Here is a 10,699-nt window from a genome sequence, read left to right on the forward strand (position 1 = left end):
AATTATTTTTTTAAAGCTTAGTATGCCATTAAGCATGCTTTTCATTATGTATAGTCCATTCATCATCGTGCATTTCAACAATGTTCAATAATGTTCATCATGTACACTCCATGTACCCGTGTGCACGATTTAAGATGTGGTATTTCTAATCACATATAGTCTATATACCCACTTTCTAATCTCGGTATGCAGATTTACTTGGCACCACGTATAGTCCGTGTATATTTTGCAATTCAACAATGCACAATAATGTTCAATCATGTGCAGTCCATATACCACCGTGCACTATCAACAATGTGCAATACTTGCCATCATGCATAAGGTCTTTGTACCTGACTGCATCTCTAGACTGTACCATCTAAACTGTGCAATACTTGTCATCATGCATAAGGTCTTTGTACCTGACTGCATCTCTAAACTGTGCAATACTTGTCATCATGCATAAGATCTTTGTACTTGACCGCATCTCTAAACTGTGCAATACTTGTCCTCGCGATATGGACTTTGTACCTGGCTGCACCTCTAAACTGTGCAATACTTGTCATCATGCATAAGGTCTTTGTACCTGACTGCATCTCTAAACTATGCAATACTTGTCATCATGCATAAGGTCTTTGTACCTGACTGCATCTCTGAACTGTGTAATACTTGTCATCATGCATAAGGTCTTTGTACTTGACTGCATCTCTAAACTGTACCATCTAAACTGTGAAATACTTGTCATCGTGATAAAGACTTTGTACCTGGCTGCATCTCTAAACTGTGAAATACTTGTCATCGCGATAAGGACTTTGTACCTGGCTGCATCTCTAAACTGTGCAATACTTGTAATCATGCATAAGTTCTTTGTGTACCTGGCTGCATCTCTAAACTGTGCAATATTTATGTATAGTCTGATAAACCTCTTAATATTATTTACTCTGTGCAACTGTACAGTTTACTGTTTGCAATTTACTTTAACAAATTTACAATGTCTGTCAACTAAAGAAGTATAATTTATTGTGTTGATCAAGACTTTCACTGTATATATGCTAAAAAAACTCAAGGTTATTTCATATAAATATACATGCAACAAAAATCGTTTCGTGAAACGATTTTTGTTGCATGTATATTTATATGAAATAACCTTGAGTTTTTTTAGCATATATACACTGTCGATTTTGCCTTTAGCTGCATTTGATGTAGTATCGTTAGAGTTATTATGTATCAAAATAGTAATACAGAACCATCAAGTGTATGACCCCTGTCGTGGCCGGCCTCAATGATAAGAAAGTGTTTGTTTGAAAAGATAATTCTCAATTATCAACATATTTTAACTGATAAATTTAGCCCCCTGCCAGCGGCCTCAGCATTCCGCCTACTTTTCATTTGAGCGAAGTTCATTGGCTAACTAGACGTTGTATACATAATAACGTTTCCCAGGCTCCTGATTGGTCGCGGTTTGCTACGATTTTCATGGTTTCCTATTATACTATTTGGCGGTAAAATCGATATAGACAGTGGATCCTACTATCACTTTCTTATATATAAAATATGAGTAAATTCGGAATGTCCATCGATTCCCTTTATAAGAGAAAACTGACCTGCCAAAATCAAAGCATTGAGCTAACAACCATTATAAAGTATAACACGAGTATTATAGTAAAAACTTACTATTTATATATTATTTACATCTATATATTTTGAAAAAGAAATTGTAAAAATGAAAATAAGTAAGTATTCGTGAATTTGAAGGAGTTTGTTCACCGGCTTACCTATAGCTGTATCTTTGAAACATAAAACAAATTATAATTATGTTTAGTTTAATACATAAAGAAATATTGCCCATTTTCTGTTATGCAGATTTTTTAATAATGCAGGGTTTTAAGTAGAACAGTCTGATTATAGTTTCCATGTGCCTTAGCATACAGTAAGTTCAACAAACGTAAATTTTTCTGTCTTTTTCCAGTTTGTAAAGTTTTGTTTATAATATTCACGGTCACTTGACTGATACGTTTCACTGCAAATTTGGGAAAGAAAAGTATTACAGATGTGACCATATACAGATTATAATCTTACATTCACCAAGAACAAATGTTTGATTATATTTTCTTTATAATTTTCAGCATTTTCAGTATGGCTATCGTTCACTGTGTGTGCACTGGGACTGACGGTTGCGTCACCAATAGGCAAAGTATTTCAAGTCACTGGAAAAGACAGCACGGAATCTCAAACTGTGTCACCACTTCTTCTAGCACTAACACTGTCAGAAGACCACGTATCACTACTCCCACAAAAACCCTCAAGATCTGACAATAATATTAGAACCACAACTTTTCCACATTCAGCTGTTTCAGGGACTAGAACCTCAGAAGAAACGAACAACTCACATTTTAGAGGAGTTCGTAGCGCAACATCTAAGGAAACTCAAACCCCAGATGAAACCACAGTTGGTCCTATCACGGAAGAAACAACCGCAAAATCGGTGAAAGAGGAATCAACCGTTGTCCCTGTCGATGAAATAACAACTTCTAGTGTGGTAACAGGAGAAACAACTGCACCTGTTGAAGTAGTTTTGGACCGAGAATATCTGGATAATGCATCCAGAACTGTTAAAGCAGTTTTAGCAAAAGTGGAAAATCAGATCATAGAGGTAGGTGTTTTGATAGAGATTGTTACCCAAACAATAGTAGAAAACAAATGAATACATGACAGGTTAATGGTTTCGGGAATATCCAAGTCCGTTTTTTAACTACTTCTAGATTCTTATGTGTTGTAATTAAAATTAAAAATTGTAAGCTATACATCATTTTGAAGTACATGTAGTTGAAACAATATCTACATATAACCAACTAAACGTCCAAAATGTTTAGCAGTATTTCTTATAAATGTCATGTTGCGGTATTGTTAACTGTAACTTATGCTAATAAATGAACAATCGCCAAAATTACAATATTTCGAAATTTGTCTGTACCACTTGCCCTTTAGAAACGGAATTTCCATTTTATGTTAAAATGAAAACTACATTGTTAATGTTGGCCGAAAAGTGAAAAGAAGTACTTTGACCAAAACGATCATCTCAGATAGATAAAAAGATTTGTTTACAAATGGACATATAAATTAGTTAAAATATACATGAGTATATAATAAATCAGGTCAGTCAGATTCTTCACAGTGGACTTTATATTTAGTACATGCAAAAACAAATGTTGTTTTTTTCTACTTGCACTTATTCAGATTTTAGGACAGAAAGGGTAGGACAACAAGTTAAAGAGGCTCAAACTTGTTTCAAAATTGCTACAAATTTAAATGAATAATAACATTATTTAAACAAATGTTAAATAACGAATTGAAATAATTATATCTACTTTTTTCCAGCTGGGTTATCCGTATGGTGCAGTGGATGTGTTGTCCCGTCCCATGCTCCCATCAGATATTAGAGAAAATGCGCAGCAGTGTGTTCAGATACAGGTATATATTTTAAATGCGTATTAGTGCATTTTATATTAACACAACGATGAGATATTATCATTTTAAAGTGTTTTCATTATAATTTCCGACCGTCAGATTGTTCACTGATTGATTTAGACGGATATGACTGTTGCCTTATTCGGGACCAATTTTGATTTAATTGTTAACCCTATCAATTTATATAAGTTTGACTTCGAAAAAAAAAAAACTGCGGGTATTTTGAATATTTATCTACATTCGTCGGTAAAACCCAATCCAATGTCTTACCACGGTGTCTAATGCTTGCTTTAGTCGATTCGAACTCGGGACTCTTGGACGGAAGAGACCAGCACTTTTTCGGCTGCAGAATCATTCGCTACAATGTATAGTATATTTGTATGAATGATTACTTCGATTTAAGATGAACTTTCCTGAATATTTCAATACTTAAAAGTGTATAATAATATCTCTTATTTTTTCTAACTTTGCAGCCGATGTTGAAGGCAATGCACGAGCTTCTGAACGACTTCATGTCCCATCTGGAAGGTTTAACTACACTGAATGGGGATACTACTGTAAAATACGCTGTTAGGGCACTTGACTGGTCCATCTTCAATCTGGTATGTACCGTTCTTAGTTTGATTAGCTATGTGTCCTAAACACATCCGCTATCACAATCCGCTCTAGGCTTTAAACGGGCATTTCTCTACGGAATGTGCTGTACTTCGCACAAAAACAAAATAAAATAATAATAATAATAATTATAATAATAATAACATATGACAACGACGGTAAAATATATATAACCACGAATCAATGTCATGTAAGTTGGGTATTGTCATGTGTGACAGTTCAGCACATTTTCTTATATTTCACTGTATGCCTAACATGGCAGATTACATAAGATATCATGCCATAATAAATAATAACATTCCCAGATTCTAACTCGTGTTGAAGTCTAGTTAAAGTTGAAGTTTATGTTGCTTACCTTCTTGTACAAATCACAGCGACATTGCCTATAGGCTCTTTCTTTAATACCTTCTAGTCAACATTATATGTTCAAATTTTAGTCTATATATTGTAAACGTTATTTTTAACTATAGTAGATTCAATTTTAATGTGGTGGGTTTTTTAAATTTCAGATATCACCATTGTACAGTTACACCCCGACTGTGGCACCGGGAACCAATGTAAAGAATTCAGAGGAAGTTATGTGCACTCTTAAGACATTGCAAACCCAGTGTGAAATTATTGGCCACGTTCTTTTAGATCTCAAAAACTGCTGATACGCCGCCGAAAATAGAACATCTTCGTTATACTAACAGATTATGATTTCTCAAGGGAGATAACTTCGTTGTGATTAAGGACTTAAAACTGGACAATGCATAGGATTTTTTTTTACAATATAGTGACAAAAGTGAACCAATTTTAGTGTACATGATTGTACTACGTAGGATTTTACAAGTGAACTGATCTCACGTGTTGTGTTCATATTTATTTGATAATCATCGCCGCATTTAATGCAATTTTACATTGTGCCTGTGACTTGCCGAAAAGGACAATAACTCTAGCAAGAATTAGATTCATTCTAAAATGCTGGTTGTCAAATCTACCAAGATACTTTTAGGATAAGAAGCAGGTTTTTTTTTAGATTTTACGTTCAATCCATACATTTGCTCAACGCCCGGTAATGCCGTGACAATATGTTTAAGAATACCAAGTATTCAGTATTACCTCTTCCAGTAATTGCAATCTTACTTCATTTGTGACCATTTTGCTCATTATATTTATCCAGTGTTTATTTCAACTATTTATTGTGAGTTATATTTGAACAATACTCATTACAGTTTGCTTTCAGTGTTTACATGTCCCGGTTCATGTTGTATTTTGTCTTTTTTTAATATATATATATATTTTTGTGGATTTTTAATCAAATTGTTTTTATTTTTGTTAAATAAATTCCATAAAAGCACACGTTTTATTATGTATTTTTCGTTTATGTACGTTGTTATCTCAATCACTTTCAAAGTAATTGCTTTGAAGTAAGTATTTTTTACGGTGGCATAGAGGTGACAGGTGTTTTTATACTAATACGTGCGCACGTAATAGTATAAAAAACATTACCGCACATAAAGTTGAAAAAAACAACATCTGCACACGTATAAGTTATTGTGTGCGCACGTAATAGCTAATATGTGTTCACGTATTAGTTTAAAAAACATCACCAAACATATTGGTATAAAAAACATCAGCATACATATTAGTAGAAAAAACCTCTGTACACGTATAACTTACTACGCGAGCACGTATTAGTTTAAAAAACATCTGCGCACGTGTAACTTATTACGTGTGCACGCAATAGCTATTACGTGCGCACGTATTAGTTTATACGTGCGAAAATGTTTTTCATTTTAGTACGTGCGCACGTACTGATATGTGCGGTGATGTTTTTTATACTAGTACGTGCGCACGCATTAGTTATTACGTGCGCACGTATTAATATAAAAAGAAAACATCTATGTCACCTCTGTGCCACCGTAATTTTTAACCAATGATATGGTTAGCGTTTGCAATATACTGCTTTCTGTAAAACTAAGTAAGGACCCGCGTAAAATTTCAAACCCAATGTCTCGAGACAAGGACAGTATGCGGTACGAACGAGATAAAAGGGTGAACGGCGTAACTGACATAAATCTTTAAGAGGGTCTCAGTTGCCGAGTGGATAAGATTAATCAACTGCCATCGTCGCCGTCGGTTCTGTAGGCTTTGAAGTCACCATATATGGCTTCAGCAGTGTCGACGTGACTTGATCAAATTCAAAGTTTCTTATGAGCTTTCATGCATAGGTATTGCCTCGCAAAATCACAATTTTGTATTAATCATGTTCATCTATTCCTCTGGAAACTGAAAGCACTGCATGACTTGAAGCCGAAGATTCTTGATCGACCCACCCGTTCATCATTTAGGTATTGCGGTAAACGTTGTGAGGGGTGCAGTTCTTTAAAGTTACATTTTTTTTTGTATATTAATTCTTTTAACAGCAAAATATCACGGACAATTTGCCACTTTGAAAAGATCCATTTAAGCCTTAATCGAAACTCTGCGCCTAATAATTAAAATTCATTATCACTTTGATAATATTTTGAACCGCAGATGAATACGTTTAATATTTGAAAATTGCGCCTATAGATTAAAAAAGAAAATATTTTTATTCTATCAAGTCAAGCTGGTGAGTTTGTATAGAAACGACAGGGTTGTGTACAAACACATGAATATTGATATGGATAAAAGCGAAGAGTACTTATATAGCACATAAAAGATATTGTGCAGATGTTTACGTGGAGTACCTATATTTCACATTAAGTCATTTAATGTAGAAGTTGAGCACGATGAAGAGAGTGGTGGAAATCTGTCTTCTTTGGATATTTCTGAACGGTAAGCTAATACATGTTAAATTTTTTTTCTTAGGTAAACTAATAAAAAAGTTTTGCTTAATTCAAATTTCATATTAAACATTACTTTTGCTGCTCCCAGTTCTAATTAATGGAAGTGGTCACCAGGAGAAAATTACAACAAATTTCTTAGCTCAGAAAAAAAAAAAACCCCGATTAATTAACATTGAACAGACTTTCAATGTACCTAGTAGTTCCACTGGCTGAATATCGCGGTAACTGTATTATGATTTAAACAAACGAGAGACACTATTATATTATTTAGCACTTTTTTAGATTTTTTTTTTTCATTTTCACAAATACATAATTTACAGTCATTGTATATACATATGAACTTACCTGACTTTTAATTTAGATAACATATATCTAATTACGGTATGTAAATATCAACTGACCACATTATCTGATGTGCAAATTTAACATATTTATTTTTCATTATGGATACATGTTTTTTTTTTTATTACATGGCTCCTAATGTAAATCGAGGGTGAAGTGGTTGTATTATATTAATGGTCTATCTTCAACGCATGTTTACTGGGCTTACAAGTCAAATTAAAAAAAAAAAAAAAAACTTCAAAAATTAATTTCTGATGTCATGTTATAAAACACTTATTGAATGACTTGCCGGTCAAAACTCTTTTCCCAAAGGACCTCGGAAATAGTTTCGACTATTGACCGGCAAGCGATTCATTAAGTGTATACTATTTCACGCCTTTCTCTCAAATAGTGCAAGAAGTGCTCAAAATTTGGAATACTGTATTAAGTTTACTTTTACAAAAATAATTGTGAAGTTTATGGGTGATTTTAGTGAATTACTGACAAAGCAACAAAACGACAGTTCTTGTTAAATTATAGGTACATGTATTTGAATCTCACTGCATTTCAAAAGCAGTAGATGTTTTGTCAATTTAAGGTATTAAATGGACCCGTAATAATCATCGGCCAGTTACGTATTCTAATTATGCGATTTCGGCATTGCCTGGATTTTTTACGGAATATATGAGAGTTCGTAATTATACGAAAATTTCCGAGTGTAATGAAGGGTCCAGTACCTTAACATACATGTTACACAAAATCTAAAAGGCTAATACTCATGTATGTTGTATTTGCATTGAAAACGCGCTAAGTCTGGTGCCGAAAGTACTGAACTCTACTTGTCCTCATATTTGTTTTTAACCGAATTATTGTTTGCTTTCAGCAAAGTGTTGCATTTTTTTTTCGCCCCGAGTTTTCCTAAAAGAGAGTTTGCGCTTTTTGAGTATCATGCCATTTTGTCGAAGTTTTACGCATTCGTGAAAATCTGTCGTAACCAAACGTATACTAGTATAATAAATATTTTTGTGACTTCGCAGTTATTTTAATAACGTTGTGTTCAAAGCATTTAGGTATTAGATTGAATGAGAAGTTCAGTGACTTCTAAAATTTTAGAGTGTGCGAGAACACAATATGTTCGTGTATGTGCACAGAAATTAGCGCACAAATGCCTTATATATAAGTGGCTGTAGCCCGATGATAGTCTAAAAGGTTCTATCAGGGAACAACAAAAATCGAACTATATCCGCTTGCATAAGTAGCCAGCGTCATGTCCGTAACAATGATATAATTCGCGAACTTGACATCACCACCAACTTCTCTCCATATTTTCAACAATTGTATGTGTTTACAAGTGAATAACAAAAAATAATTATCAGCGCGTAAACTTTCCAAGCATCAGAACTGCAACTACACACCGATAAAGCAATCTTTAAAACAGTTCCGAAGAAATCCCCGTAGTGCAGAACTTTTGATTTGTACGCAATGCTTATCTTTACAGAAAAAAAAGATTCAAATATGGAAAACTCCGAAACTCTCCTTTTGATAATGTCATTCATTAAAAGTTTAGGTAATTCTGAATTAGAAACCGACAGAGTTTCTTATTTTTAGACACGTTTCATTAGGCCTACAGGATGAAGAAACAACAAACTATCATTTAACGCTGTTTGCCAGCAATATGTCTACAGTCTTGGCAAAAGTTTCACCAATCATATTGCAATGTAACTTTGTTAGTGCTCACCTGGCCCTGTTATCTAACATTTTCAATGAAGTTTTACATGATTCTCCCTTAAACGTTTTTATTGTGAATTTGCAGTCGTAAGCGGCAGAGAAAGGCGTTCCATTACTGACAATAGTTTAGAGAAAGTGCTTTCTGAAACAAACAACAGAAATGGTCATCTACTCACAAAGCTCCTAAGTTCACAATACCAGAAAAGGCTCACGGAGGATTTGGATCGGTATCTCGCTGAGAAAAAACGCCAAATTAATCAAGAGGATGTTGAACTCGCAGACGAAAGAAAGACTCAGGAGACGCTTGAAGAAGTGCTTGAAGCGCGTGCGGTACTGGAACGGAAGTTGAATTCGGCATTATCAGACTGGTTGAGTACGAAAATTAGGAGACTGGACGAGAAAGAAAAAGACCGAAGAGGGTGGGGCAACGGTGAACTGCCTCACGTCAATTGATAATATTATGGATTTTATTTTCCGCTCTGTTTGACTTTTTTGGGACAAAGAATCTTTATGCGACGATCTGGGAATTTAAGTAATTTGATGATCTGGAATGAAAATAATCATTCAAAAACCTGTTACTGGTCAAATATTTAGTGAGGACAAATTTCAAATTTAAAAACTTAAAATATTCTTCTATAACTTTTTAGCCTCTACGAGCAATGAAAATGAAAATTAGATGTACAAATTGATGACTTGTAAAATATACATACTTCACGCATGACATGCGTTCAATGGTTCTTAAGTTTCACATCAACAACTACACCTTTTCATTCATCTTCTACTATGGTATGCTACGACTGTTTTGTTTACGGAAGTAAACCTATTTTCATCCTTTCATTTCTATTTAAAGTTTTAAAGTAAGCGTGTGAACCCGTTTTTAGAAAACAGCAGTAGAAAGAAACACACTTGCGGTTGATGTAAGCGCCGCCCACATCGTAGTATAGTTGCAAAACGTACAATAGTAAAATATTTAAGTTAGCTAGACAATAAATAAATACAGATATGAAAGAAAAAAATGCCAGCATAAAACAACAGAGTAAAGGGGAAAGTTTCCCACGCATTAAGCATGAAGAAATTATGAATGTTTCAAGAGGGTGTGCGCCAGGAAAATCGGCACATAGATACCACTGAAGCTCTGGACAGTGTTTTTTTTTTTTTTTAGAAATAACATCATTGCGAACATGGTATTTTGGTTACAATTAAGAGCTAAAGCCGGAAAAACTTGGTCACCAGCTTTTAACAAAATCGAAAAAATATGTCCAAGTAAATGCACATGAAATACTTTATTTTAACTATATTCTGATTCGTCTGGTATTTTCCTTGTCATTCGTCTTTACAATATAAAGGAATGTGATTACCTGTTTATCATTATAATTGTTTTTGCCCATCTATGCTATGCTGAATTTCTGTAATTTTGTTTGATCATGTTGTGATACCATCATAGTTGGATATGAATCATATAAAGTCTGTCTATGTGTCTGTCTGTATATCATATCATATCAAATCAAATCAAATAAAAGGCTCTAAAATAGTGAAAACGCGTCAGTCTTCCTTGAAACTTCATCTCTACGATTATGAATATAAACTCTTAAGACAAAATTTACAACGATTCTAATATTTTACTTTTGCCTTGACGATGACTGTTTCATTGTTTAACATGTATCATTGACTCGACAGGCTGTTGTGACCTTAACCATTGATGTAGCATGTCGCACCTGTTTAAAACATTCTAGCTTACGCGCTTGACATAAATACATAATTTTTCAAAAATGGAT

At 34.0% G+C, this 10,699-nt stretch overlaps 2 protein-coding genes across 2 annotated transcripts; both read left to right on the plus strand.

Moving 5' to 3' along the window:
* Positions 1 to 1,561: 1,561 nt before the first annotated feature.
* LOC123536785 (uncharacterized) lies at positions 1,562 to 5,515 on the plus strand. The gene is made up of 5 exons (XM_045320203.2): positions 1,562 to 1,712; positions 2,106 to 2,632; positions 3,358 to 3,450; positions 3,921 to 4,049; positions 4,572 to 5,515. Exons 1-5 carry the CDS (start codon positions 1,703 to 1,705, stop codon positions 4,713 to 4,715), a joined length of 903 nt encoding a protein of 300 aa, XP_045176138.2. The 5' UTR covers positions 1,562 to 1,702; the 3' UTR covers positions 4,716 to 5,515.
* A 1,191-nt stretch (positions 5,516 to 6,706) lies between these two features.
* LOC123536728 (uncharacterized) lies at positions 6,707 to 10,462 on the plus strand. Its single transcript, XM_053528878.1, has 2 exons — positions 6,707 to 6,864; positions 9,010 to 10,462. Exons 1-2 carry the CDS (start codon positions 6,819 to 6,821, stop codon positions 9,375 to 9,377), a joined length of 414 nt encoding a protein of 137 aa, XP_053384853.1. The 5' UTR covers positions 6,707 to 6,818; the 3' UTR covers positions 9,378 to 10,462.
* The last annotated feature ends 237 nt before the right edge of the window (positions 10,463 to 10,699 follow it).

Source organism: Mercenaria mercenaria, chromosome 17 (genome assembly GCF_021730395.1).
Source record: "Mercenaria mercenaria strain notata chromosome 17, MADL_Memer_1, whole genome shotgun sequence".
NCBI classification, from domain to species: domain Eukaryota; kingdom Metazoa; phylum Mollusca; class Bivalvia; order Venerida; family Veneridae; genus Mercenaria; species Mercenaria mercenaria.

Coding starts and splice junctions, on each gene's coding strand:
- LOC123536785 (XM_045320203.2), top strand. Junction 3,451..3,920: donor AGCAGTGTGTTCAGATACAG/GTATATATTTTA, acceptor CTAACTTTGCAG/CCGATGTTGAAGGCAATGCA. Junction 4,050..4,571: donor ACTGGTCCATCTTCAATCTG/GTATGTACCGTT, acceptor TTTAAATTTCAG/ATATCACCATTGTACAGTTA.
- LOC123536728 (XM_053528878.1), top strand. CDS start 6,819: ATGAAGAGAGTGGTGGAAATCTGTCTTCTTTGGATATTTCTGAACG. Junction 6,865..9,009: donor TCTTTGGATATTTCTGAACG/GTAAGCTAATAC, acceptor GTGAATTTGCAG/TCGTAAGCGGCAGAGAAAGG.